General features: G+C 53.9%; 1 protein-coding gene across 1 annotated transcript; it reads left to right on the top strand.

Moving 5' to 3' along the window:
* The first annotated feature begins 1,256 nt into the window (after nt 1–1,256).
* Nucleotides 1,257–19,170, top strand: MAP1LC3A (microtubule associated protein 1 light chain 3 alpha). The gene is made up of 4 exons (XM_075438519.1): nt 1,257–1,357; nt 11,250–11,305; nt 17,403–17,509; nt 18,035–19,170. The coding sequence occupies exons 1-4, from the start codon at nt 1,318–1,320 to the stop codon at nt 18,195–18,197; spliced, it is 366 nt and encodes a 121-aa protein (XP_075294634.1). The 5' UTR covers nt 1,257–1,317; the 3' UTR covers nt 18,198–19,170.
* The last annotated feature ends 3,813 nt before the right edge of the window (nt 19,171–22,983 follow it).

Genomic DNA, 22,983 nt, shown 5'->3' with positions numbered 1-22,983 from the left:
GTTTTGCCCGTGACATCGGTAAGAACGGGCCAGAGAGGTATTAGTGTGTGAGAGATTTTTCAGGAAAGCTGAGGGCTGGAGGAAGAAGTGTATAAATCCTACTCTGCTGTGTTAGGAGTGAAACTTCCTTGGTCCATGTCCTGTTTTTGTAAGTACATTCGCATGCTGAGGAGCTCCAGAGCTGCCATGAACCAGTGCCTCCCACCCCAGGTGCAGGAGGGATCTGCTGCAGAATTATGGCCCCGGTCCCGCAGCGAGGTCTGCACGGGTGAAATCGGGGATCCAGTCACTAAATGAGGAGGAGTTCCTCATGCCTCTCCTCAGAAAGGTGTTAGCGCTTTGTAACGATGGTGATAAGAAGTGCTTTCCCACAGAATCACAGAATGTTTGGGGTTGGAAGGGCCCTCTGTGGGTCACCCAGTCCAACCCCCTGCTGAAGCAGGGTCACCCAGAGCAGGCTGCACAGCACCGCGTCCAGGGGGGGCTTGAATATCTCCAGAGAAGGAGACTCCACAGCCCCTCTGGGCAGCCTGTGCCAGTGCTCCGTCACCCTCAGAGTGAAGAAGTTCTTCCTCGTGTTCAGCTGGAACTTCCTCTGCTTCAGTTTGAGCCCAGCTCCCTCGGCCTTTCCTCGTAGGAGAGATGCTCCAGTCCCCTCATCATCCTCGTAGCCCTCCGCTGGACTCTCTCCAGTAGCTCCTCGTCTTTCTTGAACTGGGGAGCCCAGAACTGGACACAGCACTGCAGATGGGGCCTCACTAGGGCAGAGTAGAGGGGCAGGAGAACCTCCCTCGCCCTGCTGGCCACACTCCTCTTGATGCTCCCCAGGATCCCACTGGAAGGCAGCCTGTGAGGTTGATCCGCTGGCCGTGTCCAGTTCGACGTCCCCACGTCCCCTCACGTGTTTTCTGTTGGAAGAATCGGGCTCGGCAATGGAGGTCGCTGCCCGTACCTGGGTTGCAGCAGTGGATCGGGGGGGTTTAGGCCTCCCCACCAGCGTGTGTCTCACGAGCTGCTGCTGGGCGAGGGAAGCCCGTGATGCTGGCCACGGAGGCCATTGTTTCTCCCTTAATGGGTGACACTGTTAATAATGTTAATGTGAGCGGCCGTTTCCCCCGCCTTTGTCCCATGGGCTGTCCGTAACCCTGTCCCGTTCTGCGGCGCGGGGGGGCTCCCCGCAGAGCGGCGGGCGGTGCAAGGCCACGCCCCCTCCGGGCGGGGCCGCGGTGACGTCACCTCCCCGCTCCGCCGCAGCGCCCGCGCAGGCCGCGCCGCCAGAGAGCCGCCCGCCGGCTCCCGCGCCCCGGCCCGGCCGCCATGCCCTCGGACCGGCCCTTCAAGCAGCGCCGCACCTTCGGTGAGCCGGGCGGGGGGGTCCCCGCGCCGCCCCCCCCACCTCCGGACCGCGGGAAGGGGTTGTGGGGGGCGGCGGGGCTGTCGCCGGGGCCGGGGCGCGCAGGGTGCGTGTGCGTGCGCTCCCCTCAGCCGCGGGCGGCCCCCTCGGCGGGGCCGGCGGGCGCTCAGCGAGCCCCCGGCGTTGGCGAGGCGGGGAGCGGCGGGTCGGCGCTGTGCCCCGGGAGCCCGCCCGAGGAACCGGGGGGCGGCGGCGGCGAGGAGGGGTCCTGAGGTCCGCGGGGCTCGGGGGCGAACGTTCGTGTTCCGCCCTTGCCCTGGGTCTGGTCTTCACCCTCAGCGCCCAGCGACGCCTGCCAGAGTCGCCCCCCGCAGCCCCCGCCCGCTGGGCCTTGGGGCAGTGGCGGTGCCAAGAGCTGGGTGCGCCCGCTCTGGTCCTTCTGGAGACCCAGAGGGTCAGTGCCGGCGTCACACCCATCCCCCGGCTGGACGTGCGTGGTGGGAACACGAGGAGGAGGAGGAGGAGGAGGTCACCACCGAAGGTCCGGCTGTCGCCCTGGCAGCGGAGTCGGGTGGCACACCAGCGGCTGTTTCCCCTGACCAGCCGGCACTGGGAGTGGTGTGTGTTTGTTGCGTCCCCGGGGGGTACTGGTCGAACTTTACTGCCTGGATAACGCTGAAGTCAGCATATTCCTGCCAAACAAGGCCTGGTTCTGTGTCAGACGCTGTCCAGACACAGGTGAGGGTGTTTCCTACATGAGCTTTAAAATTGGAGCTCTTTCCTGCCCAGCTGCTGATCCAACCCCTCGCCGCTCTCTTGGCAACTGTAAATATTTGGTAATTGATTGGTGCAGCCCTTCTGGCCTTGAGTGCTTACCCAGCCTTCTGCCAGAGCCGCCAAGCCGAGTGAACGTGCACAAACAAGAACAAAATGAAGTCTGGGTGCCCAGGGACACTCGCCTGGGACTCTGCTCTGCTCTCCTCAGCTACGTACTAAAAGCAGTAAAGTCCTAAACCAAACCCTTCGTAACTCCCTGCCTGGCTTGCCATTGCAGATTGCTCAGACTTTGTAGGAGCCAGAGGGAAAACAAAATCCGAGGCTCGGAGCAGCTGAAAGAAAGCAGGATTAAAATAGCCCGGGAGGGACCGAGGGGGGTGAGGGAGTTTGGTGCTGGCGACTGCCAGCACTCCCTGTTTCTGCGCACTCCCGCTGCCCTTCGGCTCTCAGCTGACCGGTCTGGGGAACTCAACCAGGGGAGGGGAAGGAGGAGGAGGAGGCCTGGCAGCCCACACAGTTGCTTTGGGTCAGGGCTGGAATTGCTGCATTGGAGAAAGTAAATACAGCTTGTTTTTGTCTTGGAATCATTACACAACAGGAGCAGGAAGCGATTGTTTACAGTGCAGTTGGAGAGGGCTGATGGAAAACGTCACCAGCGACACCGTACCCTCAGAATGGCTTAATCGTTAAGGCCTCAAAAGTTTGTAGAGGTGGAATGGTTCCAAAAAAACAGAGAAAAGGCAGAGTCAGGAATCTTAAGTGTTTACAAAAGGCACCCAGGCTCCCGTTTCACAGCAAGTGGCTTGCTTCAGCCTCGGTCTGCCACCCCTTGCTGAAGATTCTGCTTTCCTCAGCACATGCTTTCTCCCTTCTTGTATTTTTGAGATTTGTTTCCCGTGAATTTCTTCTGCTTGTTCATCTGCTTTGTCTTGGGTCTATACTGAATAAAGTTTCTGGATTTCTCTTCGTCGTTGTTGAGGACTTCAGAAAGAGCCTGGCTGGGAAACGCCAGGAATTTGAGCCTTGGCTGTTGAGTGCACCGAGTGCTGACTCCTCCCGTGGTGTGCCATTAGCGGCGAGGGGGTGATGCGCTGTGACCCGGTCCGGTCCTTGGCAGCACTGACTCCTCCCGTGGTGTGCCGTTAGCAGCGAGGGGATGATGTGCTGTGACCCGGTCCGGTCCTTGGCATGTCTGCAGCAGAATCTGCTGGGTCTGGGTGCGTGGGGTAAAATCTGCCAGTAGCCGTCTGCTTGCACGTGCTGAACCCGATTGCAGACGCCGAGGCGGCTGTCTTCTGGGTAGTCAGATGCATTGTAGGAATCCAAAACAATTCCCAGAACAAAGCTGTGGTCTGGGTCAGAGGAACAGGGTGTCCTGGCTGTAGCGAGCGTGCTGCAGCCTGACGATGCCGTTGCGCTTCCGTAAGGAGCATGAGTCTGTAGGAGCGCTGGGCAGCGCTGACACCTCCTGCTGTTCTGAGGTGGTTGGCTGGAATCGGCCACTCTGCTGCTGCAAGGCTGCCAGCAACCTTCGAGCTGTGTTTTCAGTGCAGTGCGTAACCAGTGTGGCTGTGGACATGGACCTTAAACCTCGACTGGTTGGCTGTGTGCCCCGGCATCGTGCCGGAATGGAGGCACCTTGCAGTGGGACACATGCGTGTGTCCTGTGGGTCAGCTGCAGCCCCTGGCTGGGTGACAAACACAGAGGTTTGACCTAGGCCTCTCTGGACTGAGAATTCCCATCTCTGGTTGAGTCCTCTGGGACATCTGCCTTGAGTTCTGTGAAGCCACTGCTCTTGAGAAGGAAGGCAGCGGTAGATGGAGGCCGTGTGCGGAGCCGAATTCCCTCTCTTCTTGGCTCTGGGGAAAAGTGAAGCGTTGCCTTCCCTGGGGACTCATCCAAGTGTAAGCCAGCCGTGCTTGTACCACCTGAAAGACCAACAGTGGGCAAATTGTCTGTCTCGCTGACCATCCTGTGCTTGATGTAACGGTTTTGCTTGCTGGTGGCTTGGAGAAGCATCTTGATCTTGATCTTGATCTGAGGTTGGTTAGTGAGTCAGCTTGTCCTCACGCTCTGTGCTCGGGGCATTCGTGCTGTAGCAGCTGCGCTTTATGAGCTGGGGTTCCTTGAAATGAGGCTGCTGTTGCAAGTGGGTGCTTAGCTGCCTGTGTCTGGTTGTATTAATTACTGAACTGAACAAATAACCGGAACAAATGCCAGCTAGACATGTAGAACACAGATATTGATTTTTTTATTATTACTCTTTTATATAGCTAAAGGTCCTGATGGCGGCCAGGAATAATAAAACCTGCATGTCCTTTGTTCGTTACTCAATTCTTTCTTCCCTATGAAAATGTCAGATATCCCCTGGAGCCAGAAGGGTGGTGAATCCAGGAGCTGTAGGACTGGTGGACTCTGCTGCCTCTGTCACCAAATCGCCGTGAGCCACAGCCAAGTCATCTCCCTTGGCTTCTGTGTTCCTTCCTTGGGCAGTCCCAGTGGGGATCGTGGTCAGGAGAGTCACTTGGGAGGTTTTCTGGTGTGTCACCCTGCTTGTGTGACGTCCTGCAGTCCACCTGCAGTGTGTCAACACCTCCGGCTGTGGTCATGCGGTTGTTTGCTGCCTTTTGTCCTCAGAAGGCACTTTGGAAGTAGGCTGTGGGAGAAAATGAAGGAATCAATTCCAGGCTCTCGTGTCTGGCACGTCTCCCTGAACAGGCCCTGCAAATCCATGCGTGTCCAGGCATGTTTGTGCACAAATAGCAATGACCCGGGCTGTGCAAAGTCTCTTTCTGCGTGCACGTGTACAGTGTTCTGTGTTAAAATAGGGTTCTGTCGGGAGTGCCAGTTCTTTCTTTGAGCAATTTGAAGTGTCCTGAGTAGTTCTGAGAAATTTGCGTGCATTCCTGCTGTCTTGGGGGCTTACAATTGCGAAGGTTGTCAAGACAGAAAAGGTCAAACGGAAGCTCGAGGGAAACTGTTGTGCAGGACAGCCTCCTGACGGCTCATCCGGAGGGAACCTGATGTACTTTTTCCAAGGCTAGTGAAACTGTGATTAAATGTTGAGCAAAAAACCCACCTCTTTATCTGGAACTCTGATGCAAATACTCCATGTGCCATCCAATCGTGGCGCAGAAGGTACTGCCCGTTTGCCCACCGTGCTCAGGAGGTGTAGTGAGTTGGAAGCCCTGCTTGAAGCTCTTTGAATGATGGAGGTCAGTGCTTATCCTGCACGGCCCACAGCAGGGGTGACGTGGCACTGTGCAACCGGAGAATGAGCATCTTGCCGTGAATTTAGGCTTCACAGTTGTTGTGTGGCTCTGCTTGGTCACGAGCTGAGCCCTTATCATGGATTTGCCAGATACAAATACTCATTCCTGGAGCCAGGATCAAAATCATACTCAGTTACATTTTGAAACTGCTAAAGAAAATGAAGGTAGTTCCTGTTTGTCTTTTAAAATCCATTTTCAAGCTCTGCTCTGGAGCCGGGAAGATTGGGAACTTACCCAAGTGAACAAAACTGCTGAGGTCTTTCTGCAGTCACAGGGCTGCAGAAGCTAGGCATTCAAAAATCCTTCCACAGATTGCACATCTTCTAATGGAGCTGTTACAACGAAATGGGCAGTCACGCGGGCAGGTCATCGGTTGCTCCGCGCTCACATTGGTACCACCTTCCTGTGACAGCGGGGCATCAGGCTCGACCTGCACCATGTTGCAGAGACACGCTTTCTATCAGGCAGTGGGTTTAAAACAGTGTAGTTTTGGTCCTGCATCGTTCGTCCTGTCTGGAGCCCCCCAGCTTTGTGGACAGAAGAAGTAAAATTGGACCAATGATCAGAATCCCGGTCAAGTTTCTGCAGCGCTGCTGCCCTGCGTAGCCTGGGACAACAGCCCTTGCTTAGTAGTGAGGACAGCTTTCCCAGGGCTCGGCTGGCCTCGCCAGCTCTGCCCGCCTTTCCTGGGTGTGGGCGTCTCCTCTTCCTCCTGCAGTGCCACCAGCCCAAGAATGAGCTCCTCAGCATTGGGCAAGGACAGGTCAGGTCAGCTGCTGTGTGATCCATGACACATACGCGGGGGTGTGTTTCCTGGTGGTTAGAGGTGTCTCGCCTTAGGGTGGTGTGATGTTACAAAAATATTTTTTGGCATTATCTGGAATGACCTGTATAACTTGGCTGTGTCTTCAGCAGCTGCCAGCTCATCCCAGACATATCCTGATTTCAAACCATCCAATTCCTCCTCTCCTTGCAGAAAATCTCTTGGAGGGAGGAACACGTTCTAGCAGCCCTCTGCCCTGGGACTGACTGCAGCAGCCTCTTGAAAAAACATGTCCGTTTTTGCATCTGCTTCGGATCTGAGGCAGACCCACCCCCGAGCTGGCTGGCAGAGTGTCTGGTGGATGGCAGTGAGAAAGCCGTGGGGCTGGCAGCCTGCTGCCAGTGCTAGGGACGGCTGCACGCTCCCTTGGTGCCATGGGCAGCTGCGCCCAGGACCCTGGGACGTGGGACTGCAGGGAGAGGCAGGAGCTCATGGCTGAATTTCTACTCTCTGCTTTGCTTTCCACACGCAGCTCTTGCTCAGCTTGGGAGCTGTTGACCTGGTAGCGCATTGATGACGTTTCCAGGTGGTGTTTTTTCTTAATGGTGTTTCCTTAACAGCTTTTCTGTTGGTCACAAGTAGCAGGGCTGGTCGTAGAGTCCATCTGCTGCCCCAGGGCAGCACTGGTGCCTGACCAGTGTTTGTCTCGTGTCTCCTGAAAAATGCTGTCCCTGACGCAAGTGCACTGTTGGAGAAGTTGCATGTGTTTTCCTCCTGTTCCACCATCTGCATCTTTTGTCTGACTGAGCTCTTTTGCATCCAGGGCTGTCCTTTCGTCGTGTGTCTGCACAGCACCCAGCACAGCAGAGACCCTGTCTCCCGTAGCCGGGGTTCCTGGGCACTGCTGGTAGAAAAGGTTGATGCTCGGAAAGTCTGGTGTAAAATCTTCTACTGTTCTGCTTAACTGTCATGATGATCTCATCCTGCATTGCCATGGGATACGTTGTGTGCCCACATCTTTGGGTGAACAGCTTGGGGAGGACCTCAGTCAGGAAAACAGCTGAGACTCTGGTGTTTTGGGCAATTTGCAAGCTTTGCTGTTGGTACTTAACAGCTGAAACAGCAGTTGGAGGAGAAACAGGCAATTTCCTGGCATATGCAATGCTACAAAAATACTCCTGCTTTTCAATAGGCCCTGGCAGTGATATTTTGCTAGGCACAACCAATAAAAAGTGTGTGGTTTTTGTCTTGCTGCCATCTCGAGCTCTCGCATCTTGGCACTGGGGGAAGCCTGGCTTCCCTCGCGGCAGACGTGTGGTGCCCACACCTGGGAGCAGGGACAGTGCTCTTCCCTCTGTGTGCAGCTCGTCAGTCACTGCTCAGCTCCTTCAGAGCAGCAGCTGGCTGTCACCCCTTCACCCCCTCTTGCTTGCAGTCCCCGAGCTGCTGAAATCGGGCATAGTGTTTTGCTTCTTGCAGCGAGGAGGGGCCAGAGAAAAAAATGTAGATACGGACTGGGTTGTGTAAACAGTTCTGTTTCACTTTAGGTGTAGGCTAAGGATTAACTATAGCCAGGTGCTGCAGAGAAGGGAAAAGGCTTGACCTCAGTTAGCACAGCTGTAATTTGGGAGAGCTGCAGGAGAAGAACAAGGCTTGTAAATCAGACCTGTTGCGTATGAAATGTGAGCGTGCAGGCACTGCTAGTGAGAGGTGGAGGGAGCGTACCTGTCTGCAGTGCTGTAAGTGACAGGAGCTGGGGTGCTAGGCGGGCATCTCCATCGGTGTCTCTCTGAGTTGCCCTTTAACAGCGTTCTCTTTATTCCTGTGACTCAGATTAGATTACGTATACATTAAATTAAAGGTGGTATTTATAGCCATTCCTTGCTGTGTGATGTTGAAGATGCTGTCATGAGACACAGGACCAACCTCTAGCTGCAACTCCAGGCTGAGGAGGCTGTGAGTGACCATCACCTATTTCTTGCAGGAGATCTCTGGCACCTGAACTGTTGTGTGCACTGAACTATTGATGCAGGATAGCTTCTTCTGATTCCCAAGCCTGCTTGGGTGGATCTCCAAGGCTAGAAGGGGACTGAGTGTGCTCCTTGGCAGAGCTTTAGATGTCCTGGAAACTTCTGCCTGAATCTTCAGGCACCTGAACAGTTTAGGTGGGGTTGCTCCCAGCTGCCTTCCTGAATAAAGTTTCTGAATTGGTCATCTCCTGGGCAGAGGAAGAGGTGCAGTGCTTTAGGTGCTTGTACTTGCAATCACGGGTACCTACGGAAGGGACCCAGCAGCCCCTGGAGCAAAGCAACAGCTGCTGTCATTGCATTGTGGTCACCTGCAGATCAGCCACCTCCTACAGAGTCCTCTGGGATTTGAAAGGCTGCAAAAGCCCTGGGCCCGTCTGACCAGAGGGGCCAGGTCCTGGGCACATGCAGGGCTTACAGAGTGGGACAGGGGAGCTGCCACTACGGTACATCAGGCTTGAGGCTAGTTGAGAACTTTATCACTGGTGGCTCGTGCTCTGAATTCCTGCTGAGCGTGCAGTCAGCAGGACCTGGAAGAAGTGTGCTGCAGCAGCAGCCTGGCCTGCCTCTGTCCAAGACGCCTGCAGTCAGCAGCCCTTGGGGGGGCAAAAGACTGCGGTTTCAGAGGTGGGATCCTGAGACGCTGGCCTGTAGCTGGGTAGATGACGTAGCGTTTTATTCTCTGTGTGGTGTCTTTTTTAGTGTGATGGGGAGGAGCACCTCTGACTCCTCTGTGGAAGCAGAGGTGGTGATGGCTGTCAGCCTTGTGCTGGCATTGGTGATGCTTCCAGGGAGCAAGAAGGGGTATCAGGCGTGTGGCTGCTCTTTGACGCATGCAGCCTAGGCTAGGTGGATGCTCTGAGATTACCTACATTACTAGCCATGATGGAAAGGCTGCGAATTCGCCTTTGGCGAATTGCTTCTCAGACCCTTCTCATAATTACCTGCATCGTTGGGGCTTCCTGTGCAAACAGTTCTGTGGCCCTACAGGGAAACGTGTGATGTCTGGGAAGTTCATCCACATGGCTGTCTGATAGTATGGGGAGAGGTACAGGACAGGGTGGATACTGAAGCTGGAAAAACTAGCCGGCCATGAGGACACAAAGCTTTCTGCAGGCTCTGTTAATACCCAGCAAGTCTGAGCTGACTGCAGTCAAGCTGCCTGAAGTACTTATGCTGATAAGCATTGTCCATTCACGCTTTGGGTCTCCAAACTTTTGGATGCTCTGTGCTGCTGAAGCTCGTGCACAGCGAGCACGTGGGAGCGGAGCTCTGCACAAGGAGGGGCACGTGCTTCTGGGGCTGCTCGAGCCGGGTGCTTGTGTGCTGGGTGCTTGTTGTCACCGTGCCCTTCAGCGCTCCTGAGGGGCATTGCTGCGCCAGCGTCGCGTGCAGTGCCGATTTCTGCGCAAGTCCTTGCTGACTGAGACCTCAAGGGAAAATTACCTGTATCAGAAGGAAAATGCTGGAGCGTTGGCAAGGGTGAAAAGGAAACATGAGGAACTATATCTCCAGTCATAAACCCCCCCCAAATATACCCACATTTTCCATTAAATCCAAATAATCTTGCTCTGTCTTGCTAGCCCGTGGAGTCCTACAGAAGATGGGTGTAGCAATTCCGAGCAGAGGGGTATTTTCCTCGCAGAGGAGACAGAAAAGGTGCTCAAAAGCCTGTGTGATCCAGTGGTTTTGTAGTCTTGTGGCCTCTAAAGAAACTCCAGTCTCTTCCCAAAGTAGTATCTAGCCAAATTCCATTTATAAGCAATAAAGTTTTATGGAGTGGTTAGAGGAGAAATGCTCAACGTTTGTGGGCAGAAAACACACTCAAACACATGCACTTACCCTGTCCTATCTGATCCCAGTGGGTTGTGAGAAACTGGGGCTGTGTGAAGCAGGTAAGGGGAGTCAGGCTTGGAGCAGGTGTGGCACCAGTGACCGTGTGTGTGGCAGGACAATCCCATGAGAGATCCTGCGATACCCAGGTCTTGCTTGTCTAGGCAGTCCGTAGTCATTGGCCTTTAGCCCCTGGCTTACGTCCTGTGATCCGTGAAGCCGCTTCCCCTGGGCACTTTAGATGGGCTGTTGTCAGCTGTGAAGCGTTCCCAGAGTAATGGTAACGCATGGAGTGCTCCCAGGAAGAGCACACACAGAGCTGTACCTGGCGCTGGTACAGCTTCTTACCTCCTTTCTGCTGCTTTGCGTTGTGGAAAGTGGGGGGCCCTCTGGTAAAGCAGTGAGGGGGCACTGAAATTCTCCCATAACCTCGAAGACCATACAAGCTTTTATGTGCTGCCTGTTGCATGTGTCAGTAAACGTGAACTCTGGAGGAAAACAGGTTAGAAAGTGTGAGAACAACTGCAGAAAAAATCTTTTAGTACGTGGGTCATCTCCTCACTTAAGGTTTCTTCCTGTTTCCATGACAGGTCTAGAAATGCTTTCTGTCAGGCCAGTATCTGTTGTAGCTCCTGTGTAGATCTGCGATAGTGAAGGAGTCCTCCTTGGCAAGGCGTAGCTCTTTCGGACGGAGGCACTGTGCCAGACAGTGCTTGGAAGTGCGCAGCAGGCAGAAGGAAATGGCAAAAGCCCAGCCCCAGTTGGAGAATCATCTCCTCTGGGGAAGCAGCCAGGAGACACAAAGAGCCTGAACTTCCAGAGCTGAAACCCTAAAGCTGTGCTGCTTGCCCAGCGCTGACGGTCATGAGCTGCGTTTGCTCGAGGTGGATTTAGGAATAGAGTTTTGTAATCCTTATGGTCTCGTTTAAGTCGTTTGGTTTCCATGTGTGTTGCCTAGTTTTACTGGGCAGGGTAGCATGTCCCTGGCTTGGGGGATGCTTGGAGTGGTAGGAAGCCATGAAGGGTTGATCTGTGGAGCTGACATCTGGCTGACCATCTCACTGCTGCAAAATGCTCAGAAAAGGCCCGATGAACAGAATTTCCACTTCTTTTGCAGTGTCCCTCTTTGTTGGCTTGTGGCTTGCAGGGTTACCTTCTTTTTGCCTGAACTAGCACAGAGAAATGTCTGTAACTTTTTGTTTCTTTACTTTTTTCTTTCCAGCGGATCGTTGTAAAGAAGTACAGCAGATCCGAGAGCAGCATCCGAGCAAAATCCCGGTAAGTTTTTCTGGCTGTTCTGCATTAGACTTTGTTCTTGTGACCCCCCCCCGTGCTGTGAGATAGCCTCCACTGGCCAGCCGTGGAGGTTACCGAGCTTTGCTCCCCAGGATCAACGCAGGACGCTCTCCGTAAACCTCCGGTGCCTTGTGAGTGCCAGCTGCTCGATAGCAGACCACACTCTTAGCAGTGCAAAATAGAGTCTTGCTCTTAAGCTTTGCGCCTGCCCTAGAGGCAAGGAACTGGTTTGATATCAAATCTAATTCCGAGCTAGTGCTCCGGGAGAAGACTCTGAAATCACAGAATCACAGAATCACAGAATAGTAGGGGTTGGAAGGGACCTCTGTGGGTCATCTAGTCCAACCCCCTGCCCAAGCAGGGTCACCTACAGCAGGCTGCACAGGACCTTGTCCAGGCGGGTCTTGAATATCTCCAGAGAAGGAGACTCCACAACCTCCCTGGGCAGCCTGTTCCAGTGCTCCGTCACCCTCAGAGGGAAGAAGTTCTTCCTCATGTTCAGAGTGGCCCTTTTTTTGTCATTGTTGTTGCAGTAGCTACCTGAGTTTTCCTGGATGACCTGTTAAGGATTTCTCTGCATCTGCCCGGAGAAAGATGTGTGAGATGAGCTTCACTGTATTGAAAGCAAAGAGCCTCTGTTAGGATAGTTCGTACCACAGCCGAACGGTCACGCCCGTTCTGTGCTTTCCCAGCGCCGGTTGTTGACGGGCGTAGGTGAGGCTCCATGAATTGCCTCCAGTTCTTCCTGCCAATGTCAGACCTGATACGCTGTCTTCCTCTTGGAATGTGAGTGTGCTTTTGCTATCCTAGCTGAGTGTTTGCTTCTCTTCCTGAGAAGATGGAGAATTTAGAGAAATAATGTACTTGGGGGATGCTCGAGGTAGTAGTTGCAATGCCATAGCATGTGTGACCAAAAAATGGAACGTGTTCCTAGTTCAGGTTGCTCTCAGTGTTGGATGAACATCAGCCTTGTCTTAAAATTGTATGCAGTCTCTCAGTATTTAGCCTTCAAGGCTTAAAGTCTCAGACTGCTCTTGGCACATACTAGTCCGTTCCTGCCTCGCTCTGCTTTTGATTTTAGCACAACATCTTCTAGCAGAAAGAATTCTTTCTCTTCCTTCTCTTCCACCGCCACTGTGGAGCTGACGTTTTGCCAGCTCGGCAGAGCAGCACTGGCCCCTTGCAGCACACTGGGTACCAGTATGCCGTATCATCTACACATCATGACCGCTGCTTTTAACATGGTTTTCATGGCATTAGGCTGGCTCTGCATTTCTGCAGAGCTAACTACACTGCGTTCAGGCTCTAGCAATAAGGACAGGCTAGAAATGAGTTCTACATGAAACGTACACATCTGCATATATCAAGTGCCTGTACACAGACATGTGTTGCCTGGGATATGAACAGACAGAGCCAGAGTTCTCCATCCACATGAAGAATTTTACCAGTGTTGCTGACACGTGGTGGGAGAGCTTCCATGGCTGGAGTGCTATTTGTGTTGCGGTCAGACACCATGTGTCACAGGAGAAGGCTTCTGTGTCATCAGGACCTGGCTGCTGGTGTGGTTGTCTGGGGAGTTGTGTGTGCGCGCGGAGCTTTAGCTGTGGCAGAGACCCGAGCCCTCCCACTCCTGCTCCAGTGACCTCTTTGTCCGGTGCCTTATTGTCCTGGGTAGCGTCCTGAGCGCCAGCGTTGTGACTCAGCTGAACCTCAGCTGCTTTGCTTTCCTGGGCTGACTGACGTGACAGGGGAGGATACGTTTAGCTGCAAGTTTTGCTGGAGCAATAAAAAGAATCAGGAGGAGAGAAAGGTGCTGAAGGCCTGGAGGAGTCTGGCTGTGTTTGTGTCATTGGTGTCCCTACAGGCCTGGTCTTGATTACACCCTGACACCAAGTTTGGTGCTATCTCCTCTCTTTTACATTGCAAAGTTCCGGCAAGTCACTGTATGTAGCTTTCAGTGCGAGGGCTGTGAGCAAAGCCACATACTGCAAAGCAGAGCGTGGTGTGGGGACAGCTGCGAGCAGCGCAGTGCAGCCAGATGGGCTGCAGGAAAGTCTTGGTCTTCTGTGAAAGGTGGAACCTGTGTTTGCCAAGTGACTAGCTTCCCTGGAGAGGCGCTTGGAGTTAGCAAAGGGGTTTGAGCCCGCAGCCCACGGGGAGTGAGGGAGAAGACGGCCCAGGTCACACCCTTATTGCTGGCAGAAATCACAGCAAGCTGTGCTGCAGCTGCTGCCCTCTGCTTGCATCTCCAGTTTCTACTGGAGACCCTTGGGCGAGTCCCATTTTGCTTTGACTGAGGGCCAGGAGGATTTGCAGAGTGCACAGCCTGGCTTTGTGCCTGGGGAAAGGCATTTCCCCCCTGTTTCCATGAGGGTACTTCCAGAGGGGGCTGTGCCACGTACGCGTTGGGTGACTGCATGGTGGGGACAGAGCTGGCGGTGTGTCTGTCTGAGCACACCAGAAGCAAAGCAGTGGATAACCTGGGCTCTGCCTGAGGCATGGAGTTCTCTGCTTGTGTTTGAAGGGAAATCACATCCCAGGACGCCTCGCTGCCACTGTGATAAGGAGACAGGCAGGAGCTAGGAGCTCCCCAGTGTTTCCCTGTCCACCCCATGCCAGGGGCTCCTTTGCTGTCTCTGCATTCCCCAAAGCTGGCTGCGCTTCCATGGTAAAAAGTGCTGACCCCAGAACACGCAGCCCTTGCTGAGAAGTGCGCGGGTGAGTTGGCAGCGAGGTGCTGCTCACATGGAGCTCTGCCGGGAAGGAGCCTCCAGCTGCCCCGTGCAGGCGGTCAGAGCGAGCAGAGAGCTGCCTGCCTGCTCGCTGGGACCTCCACCCACAGCCTCAGCAGATGCTTTAGAAATGATCCTCTGCCCTGTTAGAGGGTAGACCAAGCTTATGCCTGCCCACTGCCCTCACTTGCTGTTGGCCCCAGTGCTCCCTTTTCTGGAGCCCATCGAACTGGGACCTGCTGAGGAGCAGCTGCAAGCTTTAAGCCAGCTCTGGTGAACCTTGGAGAGTCTAAAATCACTGGGGAAGAGCTTGTGCTGGGCAGCAATGGGAGCAAATGGTGTCCCAAAGCACTGTAATGCTGAATTCAGCGAGGCCTAGCGAGGCACCAGCTGTGCTGCTGCGGAGGGTGGGTTAGGAGAGAGCTGCCTGGTGCTGACAGCAAAGGCTGAGGGTGTGTTCGGGCTGTGCAGGGAGGTCTCCGTTAGGTTATGGGATAACAAGCTCGTTGGCACACCTGCAGAGGAGCACGGGGAGGCAGTGGCAGGTGAGGGAGCCCGAATAATGCCCTGCCCTGGCACAGTGGTGGACAGAAACCCAAATTATGGCTGTTCTCAGCCTTGCTACTGGTTGGACCTGGGGGCGTGGAGCAGTGGCAGCCTTGCCTCTGTCAGGCTGCTGGATCTGGCCTGGTTCCCTACCAGAATCCTTTTCCACCTCTTCAAACTGGCCCCAGAACAAGGGTTGTGTTTATAAATGCTGCCCAAGCCCCCACAGCGATGGGACTGGGACCCCAGGCTCTGCCCTAAGCCTTGCCACGTGTGCCCAGCTGGTGTTATTTTTGCAGTGAGATCTGTGGTGGGTTCCCACTGCAGGAGTGGGTCTCCCATGCTGAGGAACCCCTTGGCCTGACGCAGCAGCTTGGAAGAGCATACAGGAGAGGAGATGGCTTTGTATACAAGCCCTGCGGCCACAGGGGTGTAATATTAGCAGTTGATCATGCATTTCCCTCGAAAGCTAGACAAGAACGTTTTGTCCATTGGCCACCTGTTCCCATAGCTGGGTTACCCAAATAGCAGCTCATGTTCTGGAAACAGAAACTCTTGGAGCGGTTCTACATGACAGGCCCTGGGTCTGCTCAGGGCGCAAGGCAGCTGCTGCTTTAACGGCCAGGCCATCCTTCTCAGCCCATTCTTGGACTAATTGAGAGGCTTTTCTTTGTGGGATGGAACTGGCTGGTAATTGGAGACATCTGCCTCTGCACTTGCTAGGTGTAAGTGAAGAGTAAGGCATAGCCCAGGTGTAGAGGGCCCTCTCTGCGAGTAAAGGTATATGCACAAACAGTTGCTGTGTGGCTGCCCCTTTGTGCAAACTACTTGTAAAAACTCGAGGTCCCGCTGTTGTCTCTCTGTTTGCCAGTGGCCAGAGCAGCACCCCTGTATGTGACTGTTGTGAGCGTCCAGCCCTTGGAGCCTGTTCATCTCCCCGTAGCCAAAATACTCATCCGTCCAAGTGAGACTCAAAGTAAATACAGTGAGGTGGCTGTGCTTGTCTTTGTCCTTCCTCTGCCCTCCACCTGGAGGGAGGAAAGGATGTTGGCAGGTTGTTAAGGGGCATCCTGATGCATGATTGAGTCTGTTGCAGATGCTTGTTCTTTCATCGGGTCCCCATCTTGCAAAAGACGTGGCCAGTGTCAGGATACATTGGTGGAGTCCTGGGGGCCTTCATATGCTGCTTGTCGGGCCCTCGGGCTCCTAGGTTCCCTTTGTGTGGGCTTTGTCCAGGGTGGGTTCTCCAGAGGGTGTTTAGGTGCAGAGCTCTCTCCAAGGCCCCTGGCACCCCTCCCTCATCCGGGAGCTGCCGGCAGCGTGGCTTGGCCCATCCCAGTGGGCCTTGAGATAAGCCCTGCAGTCTGGGAGCGCGTCAGACGTTCCAGCTCACGGGTGATACCACAGCATCCCAGCCAGAGCGCCGGATTTGGATTTGGTGTGGGCAGGGAGCAGGAGTTCATCGCTGCTGCTGGTAGAGCCTGGTGCGTCAACAGATGCTGGAGGGAAAGGCAAACCAGAGTTCCCAGAGGTTCGCCGTGATCCTTTTGGCTCCACAGAGCCATCTCCTGGGGATGCTGATCTCTGCATGCTGCTCCATCCCTCCGCTGTCCGAAGGCATTTGCCAGCTTCCATGTTTTTGGAGAAGACCTGGGGAAACGATTTATGGGAGCTGCTTGCCTGACACTGAAAAATAATGATCAGTCTCAACTCGGAGAGGACGAAGAACTGATTAGCACACAAGTGTCTTTTTCTGGAGCAATCAGCTAGGCACTGGAGAGATGTGAGAGTCAGAGTATCACTGTAATGGGAGCATATTGTGCTTGCCACGCAATATCATTACTTATTTGAACTGCCTGCCACCTTGTTTCTTAGAATACAAACCGTACATTTCCAGGCTGGTTTAGAATAGCAATTGTCGCTGTCAGCAGACACTCCTTAACAGAAGAAATTCGTTAATTATAATAGCAGGAAAACTGAACAGAAATCATTGTTCAGCCGTTTCAGAATGCAGGTGTAGTAAGAGCTTTCCCAAGCAAGACCTCCTGCAGGGGAGGATGGGCTCGGCTGTCCCTGTGGTAGCTCTGTGCTGCAGCACCCTGGAAGCTCACTGGGCCGTTGTGGTGGCACACGGGAGAAGCAGCCATGGGTTTCTGATGCTTTCGGGAGTCAGTTGGTCGGAGTGTTAATGTGGGGAGTGGGACTGGTGAAATGCAAACCCCCCTTTCTGAAGGGATGCCTTGGGTGGCTTCATGGTGATTTCCAAAATCTGCTTGTTTGGGAATGTCCACAGCTCTTCCTGAGCAAGCAGGGCGACACTGAACAGCAGCAGCCCAGAGTCGTGGCACAAAAGGGAAGGAAAATGTCTCTTGTTGTGCACCATGAGCTCATTCCTTGGCTCCAGCCAGCAAAACCTGTGGTTTGGTCAGTCTGAAAGCGATGTCAAAATACACTTCACTCCTCTTCTGGATCTCCTGTGTGTCGGGGGCGGTAGCTAAATGAATCTGCTAATGCCTACTGTTTCTCAGCTAGTCAGAGCAACTGATGCCTTAGTTCACTTATCTTGGATGCTCTCCGCTGTCTGGCTTGGGCACACAGATGACTCTTCGCTGAAGAGCTGTCTGCAGCCAACCTGATGGTCACTGCTCGTGTCCTGTTTGTTGTTTTCCTGTGAGGGTGAAGCACAGTGGGGCCATAGCTCAACTTTTCCGCTTGTGCAAGTTCGGTTTGTGTATGACCTTGAGGCTGGTGCTTGGGGCACTGTAAACTCTGGCTAACCCTACTGTTGACTTTCTCCCCAGGTCATCATCGAACGCTATAAAGGAGAGAAACAGCTGCCAGTGCTGGACAAGACCAAGTTCCTTGTCCCAGACCATGTCAACATGAGTGAATTGGTCAAAATAATCCGGTGAGTGGGGTGGCCCCAGCTGGCATGCTGCAAGCGTGTCCTCATCCAGAGGCCCTGAACGCAGAGCGGTGGGGTGGGGCTGGGGCAGAGGGAGAGGCTGAGGGTGGGGATGGGGACACGACAACCAGAGTATCCTCGTGTTGTGGTACAGACTACTTGGGGAGGGCAGAGTTGGCGGGTTCTGGTGGAGGCCTGTGACCTCTCCCTCATAGGGACACTCCGTGAGCTGATGAGGAGGACTCCAGTCCCCTTCTCTTATCCTTCAGCTCAGGTGGAAGAGGCCCCGCCGCTTTGCCCTTGCCAGCAGCGCCTGGGGAAAGGGCTGTGCGGAGTCCCGACTCAGGCGGCATTGGAGCCCCAACCAGCTCAGCTGGGCTCACAGCTGCCACGTCCTGGCATGTGGGAGGAGGTCCCAGCTGCGCGGGCCTGGGCCCCTGCGAACAGCATTGCAGGGGGGCAGAATGTGCTGCCACGGTGCCTGCCCCGGGCAGGCTGACCCAGGCCCCCCTGCCCTTGCCCCCACAGGCGCCGCTTGCAGCTGAATCCCACCCAGGCTTTCTTCCTGCTGGTGAACCAGCACAGCATGGTGAGTGTGTCTACCCCCATCTCGGAGATCTACGAGCAGGAGAAGGACGAGGATGGCTTCCTCTACATGGTCTATGCTTCCCAGGAGACCTTTGGCTATTGAGGCCTGCTGAGAGGCGGCACGTGGAGACAGACGAACTGTGGTGCGCGGGCCCCGGCCCTGCGAAGGCAGCACGGCCAGTGGCTCTGAGGAGCGGGACTGTGCTGACGCCCTCCTCTCCCTCCTTCCCTTCCCTTCCCACCACCCCATGCCCAGTGGCTCGTGGCGTCTGTGGGACCCGCTTGGCCTGTCACCTCTGCGTGGGTCGGTCCCGCTGCCCCCATGCTCCCGCGTACAGACACCCGCATGCGCGCGGGGCCTCGGCTGCCCGCCCCGTCGCGTCGCCGCTGTCGCTGTGCTGCGCGGAACGGGGACGGGGCACCGCAGTCCTTGCTGTCGGCGCGGGGAGAGCTGCCTCTGCTCCGCGTCACTGGTGGCGGGCAGGGGGTCTGCGGACGCAGCAAACGGATGTTAGCATTGCTCCTGAGTTTTAATTGGTTTTAATTACACCCATATCAGATTCTTGGTGCTACTGAGTAGATGTAGGCGTTTCTGTAGGACTGTGGATGACGTATATCCCTTAGATTTATTTTACTGGGTTTTTTTGTTTGTTTTTTTTTAGGAATAGATTGGAATGAGGAGAGGGGTTAATCTTTCCTGTATTCTGTAGGTAAATAAATCAGGCTTTATTGCACTTTAAAGCATAGTAGATGTCAGAGTGGAATTTACTTTTAATTTATGCAGGTTTGCCATATACAGTGCTGCTCCTCTGTCCACAGTTGTACCCAGGCTGTCTTTGTTTCTTTACTTCTGTTGTTCTAAAGGACGTGGATTTCTGTTCTCCCTGTCTCCCCGTTGCATGCAGTTTTTCATTCTCAGTGTGGCAAAGAGTTCGCTCAAGGAATGTACTGATTTATATTTGCTGTTTGCGTTCCTGTCTCTCATGTATTATACCAAAAAAATGTATATGATAAACCCCCCCCTGGTTTAATCCGTACAAAGGTATATATATATTAAACGAAATCTATAAAATAAATGTGAGTTCACGTCATGTCTCGTAGGAACGCTCCGTTCCCTGCTCATTTGCCTCATGATCAGGGGCAGAGGGGCACGCGGCGGGTCCTGAGGCGTGGCTGCGAGCCGGCAGCGGCGGGAGATGTGAACGCGGGGTACCGGCTTGCCAAGAAGGCTGTTGTTCACCAGGCACCGTCTCCAGAACATAAAAATTGTGCTCGTGCCTAGCAGGGAAGAGAGTACCTAGCGTGGGGTAGAAGAAACATAAGAAGTAATTTCTTTCAGATGAGTTTATTTGTGGAATAAAGAAAAGTGTAATTGGCCTGCAATACCTTGACATTTTAACTTTATAATATTTGTACACTAGTTAATATGTGAGTCCCACCATTAAAAACAGAAAAGAGTTCAGACTGGGGTTGATCACATGTGTGAAGCCGATGCTTGACACTATCAAGAAACAAGTGTAATGTTAAAGGTAATGTTTATTCTGGACAATGTATCTTACATATGTAAATTAGTTAGGTTTGGGGTAGAAGATAAGGTTTAGTTAAAGGAAGGCTATTTTCACAAGATGAAGTCTTATCTAACACTTGTGCTTGTCAAGCCAGAGGGATTGTATGGCAATTGCTGGAGTTTTTGTCTGTGAAAGTGCCTCCTTGGATGTTGGTCTCTGAAAGAGATGAACCTAATTAGAGTAGGGGTGTTCAGCTGAGCTCCCCATCTGTCCCAGCTGATCAGCTGTGGCAGTTTCAGAACACCCCTCTTCTCTCCTGGGGCTGGACTGACAAGGCATAGCTGCTTGGCTTTGTCTCTGAAACCTGACCTGTGAGCATTGCTCCTGCTGCCTTTCCCTTAGGCTTTCAGATTCATCAGGGCTGAGGCCTGTGCTGCACGTTTGCAGAGGGGCCCCGGGAGGTTCGAATGAAAGGTGGTCAACGGTGCTTTAAACCCAGACAATTCCACTCAAACCAGCAATGGGAGGTGTAACTGGGTATGTCAGAGTCTGCCAATCCATGATGCTCATAGAATAGTTTAGTTGGAAGGGACCTTTAGAGGCCATCTCACCCACCCCACCCCCCGCAGGGACCAGGGACATCTGCAACCAGATTGGGTTGCTCAGAGCCCCATCCAACCTGGCCTGGGATGTTCCCAGGGATGGGGCATCTCCCACCCCTCTGGGCAGTATGGTCCAGGGTTTCACCACCCTCATTGTAGAAAATTTCTGCCTTATATCCAGTCTAAATCTCCCCTCTTTTAGTTTAAAACCATTACCCCTTGTCCCATAGCAACAGAACCTGCTAAGAAGTTTATCACTCGCTCTATTGACCAACCTCCCTGTCTCCATTCCCAAGTAATGATGAAGAATTGAACTATCATTTGAGGAAGTCATGTTTTTATCTGTTCAGGTCGGCTTACAAATATGCACGTGCACACCCCCCACCCCCCCCAAAAGCTGCCCAGGAGGGTCCGCCGTGATGCAGACTCCAAGGGGAAGCCCAATGTCCCTGCAGACAGCATGTTCAGAGCTGCACCGAAACAACCAACTGCAGCAGAAGCCCAGAAGCTGGAGCAGGTGGCTCACGCAATGGTGCGGGCACTGTTGTAGAAGCTGAGGGCTCCTTGGGATCAGCTGGTCTCCATGCTGAGGAGGGCTGCCCTGGTGATCAGAGAAAGACTGTGTGCCAGCGCCCGAAGGGCAGAGCCTTTGGAACTTTCTCCTCCAGATCGTGTGCAGGAAATGGCACAGGTGGCCAAAGGCCTTGTAGCGACCATGTTGGAGAGCTTGGGGAAGCGTTTGGCATCTACCACATCCCAAGCATCGGAGCCAGGGCCAACAGCCAGAGGAGCCACCCGAGTGGGCAAAACGACGGAAGAGAAACCACAGCAAGCTGAAACAGCAGCTTCCAAGAGAGCATCTTCACAGGCTTCCCTAGACAAGCTCACCAGAGAAGTTCTTGACACTGTCTGCTGCACCTTGCAATCCTTTGTGGCTTCTCAAATTTAACCGAGACTACAGCTGCAAATACTCTGAAATCCTGGAGTGACCCAGGCAAAACCTCTCTCACAGACAGCCACAGCCATCCCAGATGCCCTTCTCAGGGCAGGGCATGGAAGAAGGACAGGGACTCCCCAGAGCACCTGAGCAGCACAGCCTGGAAGCAAGCAAGGGAGCAAAGCTGCCGGTCTTCCAGCCACTGCCGGAGACAACCGCTGCTGACGCCTCGCCACTGAGTCACACGACTGCCAGGCAGAGCAACCAGAAGGCCGTCTCCAGAGCTCAGCAGCACCACGCCGAACAGACTGGGTGTACCGCAGCCATTGTCCCTGAGCTTCCTGGAATAGTGAAGAAGACAGCAGGGAGGGAAAAAAGCCAAAGCCAAGAGCCTTAGCCAACACTCGGGCTAGAAGGACCAGGGCATGTGGGATCGCTGACCCTGCATTGGAGCAGCACCATCAACCTGGGCCTGCACTGAGCCCCAAACCGCATTCTCCAAGGCACCTTGCAAAACCACCCAGAGCACGAGCTGGGAAGGAGAGCTATTCTGCTGCAGACACCCTCCCCTCCTTGGGCCCACAGTTTTCCAGATAGCCCATCCCTCCAGCAGCTCCGAAGCCTCCTGCCCAGGCAGGAGCACAGTGCAGACCAGTGCGCGTCAGGTTTGTCTGAGGCAAGCCCCCGCAGCCCGGGTCAGAAACGAGGGTGCTCGCTGCGAGTTTGTGCGTGTCTTCAGGACAAGGGGATACTGGCGACTGAAGTGGAGTTTCCGGTATGGGAGTTACCAGGTCACTCACGTTCCATCTATACCAAATCTTGCATTGTAACTTGGAGGACTTAACGTTCATGATAGAAATGCCAGTAGCTTCTCCTGAAGAGCTGCGAATTTGCACGCACACTCCTTGGTCAGTGTGGGTCCAAATGCTGCGCTCAAAGCCTCGAATTAGTTCCCAGGCACGGTTTGGGGATGCATTTACTCCCCTCCAACCCCCTAAGAAAAACAAAGGGTTTTCTAAAACATCGTGTTCTGTTAGAACATACAAAAGCAACACAGAAAACTGACACAACACAAACAACTACCAAGGGTAGTAACACAAACACAGGGTTCACACAGGTTTCTGCAAGGACCTGCAAATACACACAAGAAACAAACCAAGTTTAGAAGGATGGCGCAGTCCATCTGGTGTTGACCTGGTGATCTTTTCTGTGAGCATCAGTGGCTCTCCAGGCATATAGGGCACGCAGGGTTCCCTCTCCACCGCGCCTTTTTTTTTTTCTTTTTCTCCTTGCCTTTACAGGTAATAGTACTTCCCCTACTACTGGCAGGTCCACGAGAATTGGTTGTCCTGGATAGTGGGGTGCTTTTACCAGATCTTTTATTTCCCTTTTCCCTGGGAGAAGGGAGGGGGGGTCTGGGGTAAACGGAGGCGAGCCTAGGGCATCCATTTACCAGCCAGCAGCTGTTTCCTTTCATTACAGCATTGGAAAGACCAACGGACCATACAACACTCTTGGATTTGAAGACATGTTTCAGCAACCCTTTATTTCTTTCCACTAGCCCACTAGCTTGAGTGTAGATTCCCTTGCCTACTCTGGATCAGCTTTCTTGCAGCTTCACCAGCCCTCGTAGAGCCTGCGTGACCCACACCTGCGTGCGTACCACCAGCGCAAAGACAACCTGCGGAGGCTGAAGGCAGTGGGTCACGTCACCAGCAATGGCAAAGTAGGTTTGGACATTGTCGGGCTGATCAAAACGGTTCCCTTCGAGGGGGGTTCCCCAAGCGCAGAGGGAGCGTGTGCAGAGGAGCAGCTCCGCTCCCGCAAGGCTTCGGGCTGTTC

Source organism: Opisthocomus hoazin, chromosome 18 (genome assembly GCF_030867145.1).
Source record: "Opisthocomus hoazin isolate bOpiHoa1 chromosome 18, bOpiHoa1.hap1, whole genome shotgun sequence".
In the NCBI taxonomy this organism is placed as follows: Eukaryota; Metazoa; Chordata; class Aves; order Opisthocomiformes; family Opisthocomidae; genus Opisthocomus; species Opisthocomus hoazin.
This window is presented reverse-complemented; position numbering and strand designations above follow the sequence as displayed.